This window comes from Trachemys scripta, chromosome 18, assembly GCF_013100865.1.
Source record: "Trachemys scripta elegans isolate TJP31775 chromosome 18, CAS_Tse_1.0, whole genome shotgun sequence".
Classification (NCBI taxonomy): Eukaryota; Metazoa; Chordata; order Testudines; family Emydidae; genus Trachemys; species Trachemys scripta.
The window spans coordinates 8,533,610-8,550,741 of NC_048315.1; the positions used below are offsets into that span (position 1 = coordinate 8,533,610).

Here is a 17,132-nt window from a genome sequence, read left to right on the forward strand (position 1 = left end):
TTAGATTAAAAACAGAGCCACAGCCAGGTTGGTTTGTTTTCCTTCCACAGTACCGATTGGCTTCCCAGGTTATAAGCCTCTCTCGTGGGGACACCAACACCCCCTCTGTGTGCCAGCTACAGCAGAGTTTCAGGAAGCACCATCATTTCATGCACTGATTGAACAGCAGGGGAGCAATATCCCAGTCCCCTTAACCTAACTCCTTCCACTGAAGGAAGTATGGGGTATTCGGGATCTCTTCCCTCTCTCAGCTGTTATTATGCAGCACCTAGCATAATGGGGCTCCAAACTTTGGATCGCGGCTCCTAAGCTCAACCCCAATACAAATACAATAATTATTTATTATTCTTAATGACAACAGTTCACAACATTTCACAAGTCAGCCCTCCTCTCACCAAAAAAAAATCACGAGGTTGGCTTAAAAATCATGAAACTAACAAGTATCAATGTCGGGTTCTTTTTATTTGTCCTTTGGTGTCTCCTAAAAAGCTTATTTTATCGATATAGATAGATAAACACACACACACACACGGAAGTTGAGATTTTTGGGTGACAACATGATTCCAGCAGGTAGGGGGTGTTAAGAACCCTCTCCCTCCAATTTCAAGTCAGATGATAAAATGGTGAGAGTTGGTAACACTGGTTCAAACAAACCCCAGGACCCTGGGCTGGTTAGTGGAGCAGGAAGAGGAACATTAAACACAATATAGAGGAGACAAGAGCGGAGGATGGACCCATCTGTTGCAGAATTTGTGGGAGCTTTAACACGTCCGTTTCTCCTGCAGGGTGAATTCCAAAGAACAACACTGAGTGGGGAAGAGGCAAGGAGAGAAAAGGTTTCAGGACTGTAGGCAATGGAGGCAGTGTGGCCTAGTAGACAGAGCACAACATTAGGATTCAGAAGAGCTGGGTTCTATTCCTCGCTCTTCCACTGGCCTGCTGGATGACCTTGGGCAAGTTACTTCCCCTCTCTGTGCCTCAGTTTTCCCATCTGTATAATGGGGATAACTATGCTCTTTTTTTTTTTTTGTACCTCCTTTGTAAAATGCTTTGGGATCTACGGATGAAAGAGCTTTGGATTGGGACTCAGGAGACCTGGGCTCTATTCCTGGCTGTGTCATTGGCCTGGTGGGTAAGCTAGATACATTTTCCAACAGGGGTCTCAGCTTTGTTGATCCCCCTTTCCACCCTCCATCATTACATATTGTTGGTGGTTAACCCAACCATTAAGGGAAGGAGTAGGGAAAAGAAAAACACATAGACTTTGGACTTTTGGTTAGTTAATACAGGAAAGACTCAGTTCTGCCTAGGAAACACCTTCAAGCACCCTCACTCTATGAACGCAGCAGGGGTCAACTATTGGAAAAGTTAAATAATACAAAGGGTGGGGCGGGAGATTGAGCAACAATGTATGTTTTTCTAAAAATATGCTGGCAATGGATTTGCTGCATCCTGACTCGGTAACTCTGAAGAAAGTATATAAAGAGGTTGTCAGATTATATAGAAAAAAGAAACTATCTAGGCAGAAACAAATGAGAACCAATTATAACTAAAAGACCTCCTGAACAAATAGAATTTTGCCATTAAATATCATTTATCCCATTTAATTAGTATTTTCTGGACACAATACTCCGAACTAAAATACCGTTCTGTCTCCTTGAAACCTGTAATTATTGTTGCGACCTGCACTATTATGCATCTCCTCTGCTTTCTCCATCCTGCATGCCATTTAAAGCTGCAAGATTTTCAATTATCTATGCTGAACTGTCAAAGACACCTTTAAGAGAAGGGGAATAATGTGTGACTCAATTCCTCTAAAAAGGAAAAGAGATCATTTTTAGTCAGAACGAACACGCTGCATCTTTCATCATTCTATTTTTGTGAATAAGAGTAAAACAGGCTATTTAAAACATCCATTTAAATGCAAATTTTGATATCCCAGGAAGAAGAAAAAAAAAGTTAATCATTTACCATAGACAGGATTATTTCCCCACTCCCACCGTTTAAATTTTAGAGTTGCACACTGTGTGTAAGCTCAGTAATTCACGCACCTCTGCACCTTTAAATGGGGAAGACAACACAGGTAGATGCTTTCTGTTTCAGTAGTTCCATGGCTACTTCACACTTACCCAACATTCCCATCCCTAGCATAAAAGCGTCCATGGTATATGGTAATCCTCGTGCCCTTCCTCTTGTCCCTGGTGGAAACATCACTTCTTTAGGTTGTGCTTTCTTACATTCTACCTATTGAGCAGAAACATGTACAAATGAGATGCAAATGAATTCCATGTAAATGTCAAATGCAGAACTGAGCTAGATAAATGGGGGGAAATTATTTTTAGCTTTGTTTTTTTTTTCCCCAAATGTGAACTTTAAAAATAGTCCACCAGTGTAAACGAATCTAAAAAGAATAAATATGTGCATGTCTCTTTAAACACATAGCAAAACTCTGTTAAAATGATAAAATGCAGGTTTAATAAGTTGTCCTATTTCTGAAACAAAAACCTATGCTCTGTTTACTCTCAAATGATTCTTTGCAGGCATGGAATGAATGAAGGAAAGTCATTGGCACAGTTCTATTACGAGTGATAACAGAAAATGACTATTGGTGATCATTACAGAAAGCTCCATTTTAAACGTGAATAAAGAATCAATATTTCTACCCGGCAGAGGAATTTCTTTAAATCCTACCAGTAAATGATCCACATTCTCTCTCTTCTAGTTATTCCCTTTATCTTTTGAAGTTTCTTAATACCATTTAAACCATAAAACAAATCTCTAATTAATAACTTTTTAAAATCTTGCAAACACAAGCGTAACCAAGCGAGTACACGGGTGCTTTGACAGTGTGAACTTCAGAACAGATTTTTGCCTCATGCACCAGAACCAAGCCAGTGGAAAAGGCATGGAATGAGGAATCAGAAGACTTGGGGTCTAGGCTTGGGCTCTGCCACTGATTTGATCCTTAGGTAAATCCCTAAATGAATTTTCTGTCTCCCCTCCAGTCCCACCCTTTGTCTGAATTGGTCCATTTAGAACTCAAGCTCTGTGAAATTGCTTCTTACGACATGTTTGTACAGTGACTAGCACAGTGGGGCCCTGACCTTGGTTGGGGCCCCTTGTCACAATTATAATGCAAACAACAAAAGCATCTGCTTTTCTGATTGTGGACTGAACACACCAACCTCTAACCCGCAGCAATGAAGAACAGAATTGGCAACGTTTAGCATATGCAGATTGGGCTGGTGGATTCACTTTAAGCAGGGAAACATCTCTTCCACAGGCCCCGCTACTTGAATGAGCAAGCACAGGTGGGCGTGCTTCCTACGTGAAAACAGGTAATTACACCAGACAAACCCAGGGAGGTAGAATAATATGGCTAAATGCCTCTGTTCCTAATAGCCCTATCAGTGACTGTGTATTCATTGTCTTATGAAAACTGACCGCCTGTTCCTAGGCAACCTGATCAGCGAAAATTTCAGGTTTACATAATTTTCATTTAGGTAACATAAAGGTTAACTGACTGTAATGGGAGTATTTTAAACAAAACCACCTACTCTTCCACTTTCTATTGCAAACCCCACGACAGATCTTATTTACTTAGCTTGCTCGCAACACTTCACAAAGCAATAATGCTCAGATTCCGCCAACAACGATGTCAAAACACTCGCATCTTGCCAACAGATCTGCCAGAATCCATCGAACTTTGGAATGAAATGCCTCTAGAGTTCTTCTGATGTCACTGTTTTGCCTGTGAGTGCCTGGGTCAGGATTGCTCAGTGGGTATAGTGGGAGAAGAGCAGGGAGAGGAAAGGGGAGCCACTGGAGGAAACTGGAAGTATTTGAGAGTCATGATTAAAGCGTACAGGAAACCTGGGTTCCATACCATAGGTGCTGGAACTAGAGGTGCTGGCGCACCCCCTGGCTTGAAGTGGTTTCCATCATATGCAGGGTTTACAATTTGGTTCAATTACTCTCAGCACCCCCACTATACAAATTGTTCCAGCACCCCTGTCCCACACACCCCAACCTCTGCCACTGACTTGCTTTATAATCCTATACAAGTGGCTTCATTTCTCTGTGCCTCGGTTTCTCCATCTGCAAAATGAGGACAATATACATCCTGCAACACAGGTGCGTTGGGATTGGAAGTCAGATGTGCAAGACATTTTGCAGTCCTCAGAAGGATGCTGCTATGTAAAGGAAAAGCATTGTTACTGTGAGTGCTCTTTGCTGGATATATGAATTGTGGGTGACTGATGAGACCAGCTGCAAAAGATTTAAAAGGAGGCAGGCGAAATAGGTTAAACAGACATTATGAACAAGAGAGGCATCTGAAATGGAGACACTCGCTCTCTGCATGTCCTGTAAACTCAGGCAAGGCCATGGCAGTACCAGCAGTGTATTCCTTCCTCTTCTCCTCAGCGATGGTGATGGTAGCAGTGAGTCCTCAGTGAAGGAATACATCCACTGGCTGAGGGAGAAACAAGCAAGCGACTTTCCCACCATTTTAAATAAAGGGTCTGTTCTCATAGCTTCAGCCTCCCTGCTGTTTAGAGCACCACAGAGGGATCAACTTACATGGATTTGCCCTCTTCCCTTCTCCTCAAAATGTTTATTGGTTCACAATGTCATGAGCTGTGTGAATGAGAGCTTCATGGATAGTCACCAGACTGAGTGATAGGGTTTCACAACAGTCTCTTTTAAAGAAAGAGACAGAAAGAGAAGGAAAAAAGAAAAAAATCCTTCCACATTTGTTAATTCAAAATCTCAGCATAGGCCTCTGGAGGTGTATGTTGCATCTATCTAGAGAAGAGGATGGTTAAGGCCCTGGACTGGGACTCAGACAATCTGGGTTTCAATTCCCAGCTCTGCCACAGATTTACTGTATAACCCTGGGCGAGTCACTTAATCCCTCTGTGCCTTATGCTTCTCTGGCTCCCATGTGTTTGTGAAATACTCAGATACTATGGAGATAGGGACCATACAAGTATCTAGACAAATATAAGAGAAACAGACCAAAAAAAAAAAGTAATGGAGAAACAGATCAAACGGAAGAAGAACAGGACCTACCACTCCCCCAAGCTCGACTGAGTGTCTCTTTACCCACCAATTCAACCCTGCACTTGAAGACACTAACCTGATTACTGTGGTAGTTAGGAATGAAGCTCAAAATTCCCCCACTATCTGGGGCGGCCCTTAATGAGGGCTGCTTCATCTCGCAGCAATTCAGGCAACCATCAGCTTCCATTTCAGTTCATAAAAGGTTTCTCCACAAAGTTCGCATTAAGATTTAGGTTCTAGCCCCCCTAAATTCAAAGTGACGCTCAGGGGAAACTTATTTCTTATTACTGGTTTGTATTACAGAAGCACCTAGAGGCTAGGGCCCCGTTGTGCTAGGCACTATACAAACACAACGGAGACAGCCCCTGTCTAGAAGAGTTTACAATTTCAGTGTTAAAGAATATAGACAATAGGTGGATACAACAGATGGGGGAAAACACAAGGAAACAATGAAACACCCTCCTAAAAACAGTGGTCATAGCAAGCCAGCCACCTAGCCACTGTTGAGGTTTTTTTTTGTAGGCATCATGGCAGTGGAAAGTTTTAAGGAGGACCAGAAGGGCTGGAATGGGAAACTGACCCTAAATTCAAGCAAAATGCTATAATCTTTGACATAACCTTTCAATAACGTTTCCAGTGAGTTTCGAGTCTAAAAATGCAATATGGCAGGCTTCCCATGAATTTGAGTTTTGTGGCCAACAGTTGTCATCCCTCTTGTTGAAACCCGAATGGCCATGGAAAAAAACCTTGATGTTACTTCCTCCCTGCTCCTCCTATAAAAGCAAAAATCCTTCTTCAGGCAACAAGTACACAACACAATTCCATGTTCTCATGTGTTCTCTCTAAGTACTAGATGAAAAAGTTCAGCAACCACCTCTGCAACTTCCCTTTTTGTTTGTTTTTAATCAGAGGGCTATTTATCAGGAGTATGCCCAATTCAATTTCCTCAGGCAAATTCAAGTGGAGTGATCAGTGGAGGTGTATCATTTCATTTCTCAATCATATTCTTCAGCTTCACCACTGCTCAAAATGTCACGGAGTCATTGGTTACACCTCAGAGCAGCTTTCATTGCAAATATTCAGAATGATAAAAAACAATCTAGCCTGGCTAGAGGAACAATTAACAGGAAAATGAAGTTTGGATTAACACCGTTAGAAACAATAACCCAGTAATTAGCTTCTGCAACCACAAAACAGACTACCGCTGGTTTCAGAAAGATGATCTTAATTTATGATTTTCACAGCCCACAAGGACATAAGGAGAATGTTAGCAAGCTGCAAAGAAGTTTTAACTTGGAATTAAAAACAAAAAACTCACTGGGGGGTGGGGGGAAGAGAGGAAATGCCACTCTTAAAACCTTGCAAATGAACATACCCAATCAACACTAAAGATAATCTCAAGAGATTAAGCATTCCTCCCTGAGCTGGGAATGGATCCTTTGGGTGGGGATTTAATACTCATGCAAGATGCTGGATTGGCAACTCTGGTTAACTCTCTTACCACAAAGGAGTGTGTAGCACAAGCAGTGGCAACATCAGCTCTCCCTGCATTGCTCTGTCAATTTGTCCCAGTCTGACTTGTAGGGAGCACCTTTAACCACAGCTGAACACTTCATCTATAGATCTCAAACTGCTTTACAAAAAATGGCTAAAGCATTATTGTCCCTGTTTTGCTGATGGAGAAACTGAGGCACCGAGAGGGGAAGTGACTTGCTCCAGTGGATCAGGAGCTACACCAAGAATAGATCCCAAGACTCAGCTCACCCGGCTAGTGCCCTGCCTGAGACGGTAGTTCACTCTCCATACTGATGTCACCACACCTCTCTGCTGAGACTTGCAGTGGAAAGGTCTGTCATTGCCAGCTGCAGAGTTGTTTTGCTTTTCTTGTGAGAAAAGAGACCTTTTCACTGGGAACTCAGTGGAGATTACCAAACTCATCCCACACAAGTCCTTGAAGGGACATCAGATGGTAACAACTTTTGGTCACTACCAACCCGGGCCAGGAGAAGCTGCCATTGTACACTGACCTGAGAAATGCAGAGCAGTTGGTTACCTGCCCCATTCTTCATCATGTAGCAAATGGCTCATGCTGGGATCAAATAAAATCCACTGGACCATGTCGAATTTGACGACAACCATGTAGCATCGGTGACATTACATGATACAATCTAGGACATTTTTCCTGAACTGGGAAGTGCCAGTGGATTTCACAAAGTGGAAATATATATAGAGAGATATTTCAAAGTTAGGTTCTCCCAACTGCCTGGTTAATGGGGGCAATCAGCCCATAAATCTGGATATTAAACAAATTCTTCATTTCAGCGTTTGCAGTTCACCTTAATAATCTCCAGATTTTGGCACCTTCCCTGCATGCGGGATGTTCTTCAGGTTCAGTTACCAAACAAAGGAAGTTTTAACTCGAAGGCGAAAATAGCAGAAGCTAAAATTCACTGTTTTTGTTTACTCTGGTCTTGAGAATTAATATTATACTGGAGTATTCTTGGGTCAGGACTGAGCAGGCAAACTTGCTGGAACCATGGGTTGTCAAGACGGGGAGTGAAAAGCCTGTTGTACCCAGCATAACAAAACGAGCTGTTAGCTCTCAACACCAAGATGTTTCAGGAAAACATGGCTACAACTTACCAAAGAAACCAGAGCTATTTTGGGGGAGGCGGTCAGGGGAGAGGGAGTGTTCTTGTATTCACAATGCACAAAAAACTGCTTACCACCCAAAGACAAGGCAACCTTGTCTTGCCAGCAAGGAATAATTGACAGCAAGTTGGATTAGTTTACCTATGAGATGCCATGTTGTTCATGCAACTGCAAGCCGCAACTACTGTTCATGTAATACTAAAATCTATATTCACCTAGTAATGCTGTAAAGGTCTATTTACATGAAGGAATAGAGGGAAATGTGTTCTTTTTAAAAGGCCCTCAAAGTTTGGCAAACCAGGGGTGAGGAGTATGGAATAACTAGTCACTTAATAGATGCTCAGACTGTGACAGGGAGGTCAGTGACTGCAGGACAGAATGGAACAACATCTTCCATATTTTCTTGGGATAGATCACTCTAATCTGTCCAATAAAGTACTTGACAAGTCTTAGCATTGGAGCAGTCCCTCTTCTTTGCTGTCCCCCCCTTGGCAAGCCCCCTCCCCTCCCCTCCTACCCCAATCCAGCAGGCTTTGAAAACCCATTTTAATCACGGCACATTTCATAGCCTGCAGCAGTTAAATGCACCATGTCTATGTTGTCTTTTTGTGTCTTTCTTTTGGAGGAAGGCATCCAAGTTACAGGCATTCTGCAGTGTCCTTCACTCAGACCTACACCGCCTTGTGATCGCAGAGGGAGCTGCTGCCTGGCATTGCGCATCTCTGAGAGAACAGACAAACCTGAACAATCCCACAGCATTCGCCTCTAAAACAACTTCACTCCAGCCTTGCCTCCCCCACTCCCTCTCCTGCAGGCCTTCAACCAGCCTGAATGAGAATACATCTGCAGGCAGTGCCTATCATTACTGCCAGATGCTTCACACTGCAGTCCACAACAGTGGCGTAATATAATCTCCCAGAACCATTAGCAATGTACTTGGCTCAACGGCCTGGTGAAAGCAGTTTTGGAATGTGAGATCATGATAAGAAGCCAAGTTTTGCTGCAGCTTGACGTGATCTGTGGCATCCTAGCTGTACACATTATCTGTAGCAGTAATATAGTAGTGCCTAGACCCTCATTTAGGGTCGGGGCCCCATCGTGCTACGCTCTTATGGACACATAATGAAGAGGCAGTCCCCTTCTACAAGCAGCACACATACATCAAAAGCCACTGTGGCCCAGTGTCAGAGCTAGGGACTGGAGTTGGGGCTCCTGTGTTTAATTCCTGGCTCTACCGCTAACTTGATACATGATCTAGTCACGTAAACCTTTCTGTGACTCAGTTTACCCATGTGTAAATGGGGAGTGATAATACCTATCTGGCAGAGTGCTGCTGAGCATAACGAATGTGGTCGCTTTGAGATCTTCATACAAAAGGTACTAGAAAAGGACAAAGTGTTGTTATTGAGGCACTAAACAGAATAGAAGACTGCTCAAAAACTAAATATATTTACATGCATATAGAAGCAGGGCTTCTCCTGTCCTAGTCATTATCACTTAGCTTGGCTATAACTTTCCATTTGCTATCTCCCTTCAACCTGTGGGCCTTTAAAATGTCCCTTTACATGTCTGAAGGGAAAGCCAAGGTTACAACCCAACTGCAACCTTATGGCCACATTAAATCACCAACCGTTTCTCAAATGATGTGAGTGCACTGACAGCAAGGCCACTTGGTAAGTCTCTTTGAAGACAAACCCTATAAAGAGCCAATTTTCCACATTGTGCCCAGAAAGCCTGCTTCTTCACACTGCACTCCTCAACTGTAAAGCAGCCTGGGGCATATTGTCACCTACAATAAATCTTAGTATCTTTTACATTCATCATTATTAAAATGCATTCAGAACTAGTGCGTACGGAGAAGAAAACTAAAGTGCAAAGAGCGGAAGTAAAATACTAGCAGGACAGGCAGTGTTGTCTAGTAGATGGTGCACTGTATGGGAGGCAGGAGTTCTAGATGGAATTTTTGGTTCAACCACTGACCTGCTGTGTGAACTCAGACAAGTCTCTTCTCCTCTGTTTCCCTGCTCACCCTTTCACTGTCTTGTCCTATCTATTGTTATTATAAGCTCTTAGGGGCAGTCACTGCTGCTTATTATGCTTGTGGACAACAGAACCCCGATTTCAGCTGGGGACTCAGGTTACTATTCTACTACACCTACTAAAAACACACCACAGCTTTTAAAAAGGGGGACTGTATAGCTTAGGGGATTGCAAATGACACACAAAGCTTTTACCCTCTAGGTTGGTAGTTATAACCTAGACTGTTGGCAGAGTTGTAGCCGGGATGGTCCCGTGATAGCAGAGACACAAGCTAGGTGGGGTAATATCTTTTATTAGGCCAATTGATGTTGATTTAAGGGGCAAGCTTTCAAACTACACAAAGCTCTTCTTCAGGTCTGGGGAAGGAAATCAGTGTCTGAACTAAATATAAATTGGGACAAATTGTTAAGCATAAGGGGTAACATGTTGTAGGAGGCCACTTGAAATGGAGTAGGCAATAAGAGACCATTATGGAAAAGGCGTCCGAAGTGGGCCATTAAGAGTAAGCCGGTAGGTGTGTGTTACATATGGTTGTAATGAGCCATGAAGCCAGGCCATGATTTTTGGTATCTAGTAGTGTTATGAATTTAAATCTCAGACTCGTCTTTTGAAGGTGTTGTGCAGGTTTCCTTTGAGGACGAGTATTGATCAGATATGGAGTGACTGCTTTGTGAAAAGTGTTTGCCCATGGGTGATGTAGTGTTTTGGTCTTATCATTTTTCTGTATGAGTTCATTCGAGAGCATAGTGCTTGTCTGGCTTCACCCACATGATTATTGCTGGGGCTTTTAAGGCACTGGATGAGGTACACCACATGTTGTGATAGGCATGTATAGGACTCAAGAACCTTGAGAGCTGTGTTGTGGGGGTACTGATCATCGTAGCAGTGAAGATATGTCTTCAGATTTTGCATCTGTTGTTCTGGCAGGGTCTGGTGCCACTTTGAGTTGGTAGGTCCTGATCTGTGGGGAGCTTGCTTCTGATGATGAGGTTGGGGGGCTGTTTGAAGGCCAAAAGAGGGGGGGGTCAAGAAAGATTTTTTCGGGATGTGGTCCCCACCAAGTATGGGTTGTAATTGTTTGACGATATCCTGTATGGGTTCCAGTGTGGGGTGACAGGTGACAACTAGGAATGTTTGGTCAGTGGTTTTTTTCCCCATTTATTGAAGCAGGTTCTCCTGGGGCTTTTGGGGGGTCCTTTTCATGAGGTGATCTACTTCTCTGGTGGAGTGTCCTTATTTAGTGAATAAGCATGTTTCAGTGTGTATCCTGGAATTTCTCTTTGGAGCAAATTCTATAGTATATGAGTGCCTGACTGTAGATAACTGATTTTTTGGTGTGTCTGGGGTGTTTGCTGTATCTTTGGAGGGAAGTGTAACGATCTGTGGGTTTCTTATAGTCATTTGTAGAGTTCCAGTACTGAAACTGATCATGGTATTCAGAAATCTATGAGGTAGTTTAGGTTTTCTTTCCAGAGGATGAAAAGATCACTGTAGGTATCTCAGGTATATCACTTGCTTCATGGTGCATCTATCCAGATATTCTTCCTCAAGGGGGCCCACGAAGAGGTTGGCATATTGAGAAGTCATCTGAATACCCACGGCTGTTCCCATGGTTTGGTCAAAATGTTTGCTGCTAAATGTGAGGTTGTGGGTGAGGATGAAATGGATGATCTTGGCAATGTTTTTGGGGTGGATTTTTGAACGCTGTATGTTATCTTGTAAGTATGTGAGGCAGGGAGCGATGCTGTCATGGTGAGGGATGTTGGCGCATAGGGAGGTGACATCCAGAGTGGCAAGCATGGTGTTTTAGAGGTGGTTGTTAGTTTCTGGAGGAAGTCAGTAGTGTCTTGGAGCAAGTTGACCCTTTATGCAGTCCTGATTTTCCTTCAGTGAGAGTGCCATGGCCCAATATGATGGGTCTACCTGGGTTCCCTTGTTTGTGTATCTTGGGAAGCATGTAGAACCCTGGGATGGGTTGTGGAGTCGTTTGTGAAGGATTTCACAGTATCTTTAAATTCATGTGTGAACTGTGGTGTGTGTGGGGTGTCTTTTAATTCTTGATAGACTCAGTGGTGCCAGAGAGTTGTCTATTAGCCTTGTTGATGTAGTCATCATGATTAAGGACTAAGATAGCGTTCACTTTGTCTGCAGGTTTGATCACTATCTGATGGTTGGATTTCAGGGACTGTACAGCTAACTTCTAGGTTGGCAGTTTTAATCTATTCCACTTCAGAGCAGAAAGTTACCGCCACCACCAGGATGCCGGTTGGTGGTTCCTATGTATTAATGAATGGATGAATTAGCCACATTTCAGTATTTCAATCTTGATCCAAAGCCCATTGAAGTCAGAGTCCTTCCCCTGACTTCAAATCAGGCCTCTAGTGAAAAAAAATCCACCATGTGTGGCAACCGCTCAGCCAGTCTCAGCAGAGAGCCCAAGAACCAGACCGCCCATTCTGGCTGAACGAATGGCTAATCCCTAGAGGCAGGTACCTCCTCCAAGGACAGGGTTTAAGCAGACGTGGCAGTGTGGACAAGTTTACCTTTGCTGCCACCTTTGCTGTGCATGTTATTGGGGGGAAGCGGCAGGGGCTGTCAAACCAGGGCCAGTTTTCCAAAGTGCTAAATTCTCTTCTACTTTATGGGCATATGAAGGATACACAGAAGTTTTGGAGAAATTCAATAGCTAATGTGTGTATTCATCTATGCTAAAGCATCCTATTATTTTTGTTAGCCAGCAATCCCCTGTTCCCACCCTGATCCACCTGTTCTAACTTTTAGACTGTAAACTATTTGGGTCAAGGACTGTTTATTCTCTGGCTGTACAGCCTTTGGCATAATGGAACCCAGATGTGGTCAAATAAGTGCTACCACAACATAAATGATAAATACCAATATCTACTGCATTCTACACACCACTGTGCAAAATTATTTTTTAAAGAGAGAGAATCACCCCCACCACATATCCCCACCCCTTACACCCCACACAGACAACATGCTCTGTTTCTATTTGCAAAATAGCCTACTTCTTTAGGAAAAGCATATCCTGGGATTGGTTTGTTTTTAAATGTTTGGAGATAATCTTACTCCCACGTCCATTTATTAAATCTTACTCCCACGTCATTTATTAAATGCCTCTCTGGCATTTTCTTTTTCGCTTTCATACTACTCATTTACTATTGCGTTTGACATTCTAAGCTTTATAAATGGCAACAGAAGCAGAATGGGTGAGCTAAAATTAGCTTACAAGTGAGAAGCGAACCTAGAAATAGGCTCACCAACAACAGTAGCCAAGTTACCTTCATTTTCCCACTATGTAGAATGACAACTTGTTGAAGATGGGAGAGAGAGAGAGAGAGAGAGAGATCTCAGCATTATGAACTTCAGTTGCTAAATCTGGAGGTGCAGTAGTGATGGCTGCCCTCTTCGCTGACAGACCAGGGGACCTCCGGAACTCAAAGCATGAGCTGCTATGGCTCGAGCTTAACCACCAAGGCTTTGTAGATGGGGTCTGCAACTTGTATCCTCTGCAAATTGGCACACAGGGGGACCTATAACACACACTTACCAGTGGGTTGCCCAGTAGTCAGCCCAGGATGGATTTCTAGCTGATAAAGTTAAGTACTCTCCCAGCGCTCCATAACTAGCTGTGTGTCATCTTTAGGCATCTGCGCCAGCTCCCCTTCCCACCCACACACCAGTTCTCGCTCTCTTTTTTGGATCTGGTAATTCATCCGCAGACACATCAGCAATGCAATGACTCAGTCCTGTGCCTACATCATGCATCATCTACTCTCTCGTGGGCAGCTTTTAAGTTAGTGCAGTGAAAGGAGCGACCAAAGAAAGATGCTCAGAGCATCATGGCTTTCGTATCATGGACGGAGTAGGTATGACATGTTTTGTTTGTAAGGATTCATTTTAATTATCCATGACACCAAACAACAACAGCCTATACCTTTTTATCCCCAGCTCAATGCGAAGCTCCAATGACATCTTCATCCACCCCACCTTTTTCTTTCTCCCCCTCTCTCCTTAACAGGCCCTAAACCTGGGATTCCTTTAGCAGGTCTCCCACCCCTCCTCACCCAGGGACCGTGGAGAATAGCTGGGTAAAATTCCACAGCAGAACCGGAAGCTAGCTGAAATGTAAGTGTTATTGGTGAACTAGAGGCTGGGGGCTCTTGCCCCTAAAGAATGGTCCTCCTTTTCCTTGAACTGCCTTCTGGGAAAAGGCTCAGGGGACATTGCATACTCTTAACTGTGCATCCCAGCACCGCCAGGGGGTAGCTGGCTAGTTTGTGCCTCTCTCCTTGGGCAGCCCTGTTCTTGCCAAAGGTGAGGCATTTGTGTTAGTCTGGGTGTATCTCAGCCTCATAGGGTTACAGGCCCAGTAAATATGGCAACAGCAGCACTGGAGGAGTGTCTAGTCCAGCAACACCAAAAAGGGAGGTCAGAAGATGTCTTGAGAAGTCAGGAGGGGAGGAGCTGGCCAGCTAGCTTCTGAAATACATGGAAGTGGAGAAGCAGGTAAGTGTCATGACCTACAGGTCTCGAATCTGGGTCTGCGGGGTTTCTGGGAGCAGCCACACTCCAGCCCTCCACCTGGCAGTCTGCTGACAATTGCTTAACTGGGACCCATGAAGACCAGCCCCAGTTTGAGGCTCTGCCCCTGAGGTCCGATTGACAGAATCCCAGAGAGACTGATTGGCCCACTGTCCCTACTTAAGTCAGGAGCAGGAACAGGAAAGTGGCCAAACTGGGCTCCACCCTGCTCCTGCTCCCCGGCATCCCGACCCGGCGTGACTCCTGGCATCTGACTCGTGGTTCTGATCTCCAGTTTGTCTCCTGTCTCTGATCTCCTGGTATCCTGACCTACCCAGCTCTTGACTCCTGTCTCATGACTGCAGACTCTGGCTCTGACTCCTAGGTTTGGCTGACCGCTGCCTGGCTGTGACAATAAGATGGACACTGCTAAATACAGAGGCCAATTTCTGGTGTTACCATAGTGGGGAAAGGAGCAGGAAGAGAACATGCAAACTAAGCAGTCCCTAGAAGAATGTCGGTAAGGAGTGTGGAAAGCCACTGAGCTTTCCCCATGAAGACAGGACTGCACGCAACCAAAGCCAGAAGGACAGCTCTAGTAGGGAAGCTGAGTGCCAGCTGAAAACTGTTCCCTACTCCCCCCTGAAGCCAGGAGGAAGGGGTGCAGCAACATCACACCCACTGCGGGATATGTACTGTACAAACCCCCCAGGGAATGAGAAACTGCTGAGTAACTGCAGAACTGAGAAGTTCACGTCCTTCCTCCTAACCAATGCCCTGCACTTGTAGACTGGCCAAGCCAACAATGAGAGCATGGCTTACATACCACTGTGTGTGTCTGTGTTTGACTGCTAGAACCTGTGACAGACACAGGAATGTTCCACAGATGCCAATGTATCCAATTAGCAAGAATAATGTCTGCAGGAAAATATGCATCACATTAGATTCTAAAGGGTGGGATTTTCAGAAGCACGCTGCATTGACCTAACTCTATCCCTGCAGAATCGGTGATACCCTAAAACTGTTTCCAATGGAGTCAATAGTGAAACTCCACTGGCTTCAATGACAGCAGAATTAGGCCAAGGTTGAGTGCTTTTTAAAATCTCCCCATCATGTATAAATACATAAGGCACACATGCAGCAAAAAAAACCATGCAATTTGTTTGAAATTCTACAACAGACCGACGTTCCACTGAGAATGCATCAAATGAAGTGTCTCAGGCCACTCACTCACTGTGTCCTGCCAACGTGACATCGCTGAAGTTAAACTGGACTCTACCGCATGATTCTTTTTCATCTCATATCTGTACTACACTAAGTAGCTCACTGAGGGCCAGCATTGAAATCCAGGGAGCAATGCTGATTTACATCAGCTAAGAATCTGAATCTAAGAAAAACCACATAGTGTGAAATAACTGAAGTAATCTCCCAGATATTTTCTGCATCATTCCAAATTTCATATTTCATCCACTGCTGGCTGATAATTACAAAATAGAACAACAAAACACCTAGTTCAATGTGACAAAAGGACAAAGCAGCATGAATTCTTGTGAAGGAAAATTATGCGCCTCTCGTCCATTAAGATTCTCCGAGCAGATCACCAAAACAGCAAATAAAGGAAAACTGGCTGATGTCATTTATTCAAACTTTTGAAAATCATTTGACAAAGATAAGAGGCTATTAAGGAAACGAAGTAGTCACGGGGTGAGAGGTACCGTTCTGCCAGGGGTTTGAAAGTTCCTGTGGGTGTGCTCTTACAAGGAGTTAATCACCATACCCTCACTATAGCAGAGCACGCCCTTCACTTTAACTGTTTTCTATGAATCTTTACCACTGTCACCTGGCAGGCAGAGAAAGGCAGTGTGGGCTAGTGGATAGAGTACCGAATTGGGACTCAAGAGAGCAGAGTTCTATTTCCAGGTTTGCCACTGTCCAATGGTGAGACCTTGGGCAAGTCACTTTGTTTGTCACTTTGTTTCTCAGTTTCCCCAACCTCCTTTGTAAAGTGCTTTGAGATCTACTGAGGAAAAGTGCTATATAAGAGCTAGTTATTATACCTCTGTGTTTTTTACAGCACCTAGTGGCCCCCAATCCTGATTAGGGTCTTTATTAGGGTACATCTACACTACAGGGGGGAGTCGATTTAAGATACGCAAATTCAGCTACGTGAATAGCGTAGCTGAATTCGACGTATCGCAGCCGACTTACCCCGCTGTGAGGACAGCGGCAAAATCGACTTCTGCGGCTTTCTGTCGGCGGCGCTTACTCCCACCTCCGCTGGTGGAGTAAGAGTGCTGATTTGGGGATCGATTGTCGCGTCCCAACGGGACGCGATAAATCGATCCCCGAGAGGTCGATTTCTACCCGCCGATTCAGGCGGGTAGTGTAGACCTAGCCTTATATAAAAACATCTGCATAGAAGGCCATTGTGACATGGGGTGAAGGTGCATTGGCATGGAAAGGATTTCCAAGTCCCGGTCTATTACACAAGTGATCTGATGTCACATGGCAAGACTGATTTGTTGCAGTTTTCAGTTTGGGATTTTGGGAAATAAAGCAAGCCCCGCAGAAAGGGAATATGAAAAGACTATTTTTCCTTTACCAGCTGGCAAGTCTTGCACTCCTTTAAATCAACACTTTTACATTTAGTTTTAACTTTTTTTTTATTAAAGAAAAACAATTAATTGGATGGCTCATTAGGACAAACATCATTTAGCTAATATACAAAAGAATAAGCATTTGGATGGGGGCATTATTTCAGCCCATATTTGTTTCACTCTGCATTTCTAAGGGTCATTGGTGGCTACTGGGAAACACTAAAATGTAATTGGCCA

General features: G+C 43.9%; 1 protein-coding gene across 14 annotated transcripts in view; it reads right to left on the reverse strand.

The window, feature by feature from the left end:
* The window catches only part of MSI2 (musashi RNA binding protein 2), a 388,856-nt gene that overhangs the window by 75,381 nt on the left and 296,343 nt on the right, over positions 1-17,132 (reverse strand). For all 14 annotated transcript variants that reach the window (XM_034752631.1, XM_034752630.1, XM_034752638.1 and 11 more), the window contains one exon: positions 2,130-2,244. In XM_034752631.1, the coding sequence (XP_034608522.1) occupies positions 2,130-2,244 (115 nt within the window). The remainder of the gene's footprint in view (positions 1-2,129; positions 2,245-17,132) is intronic.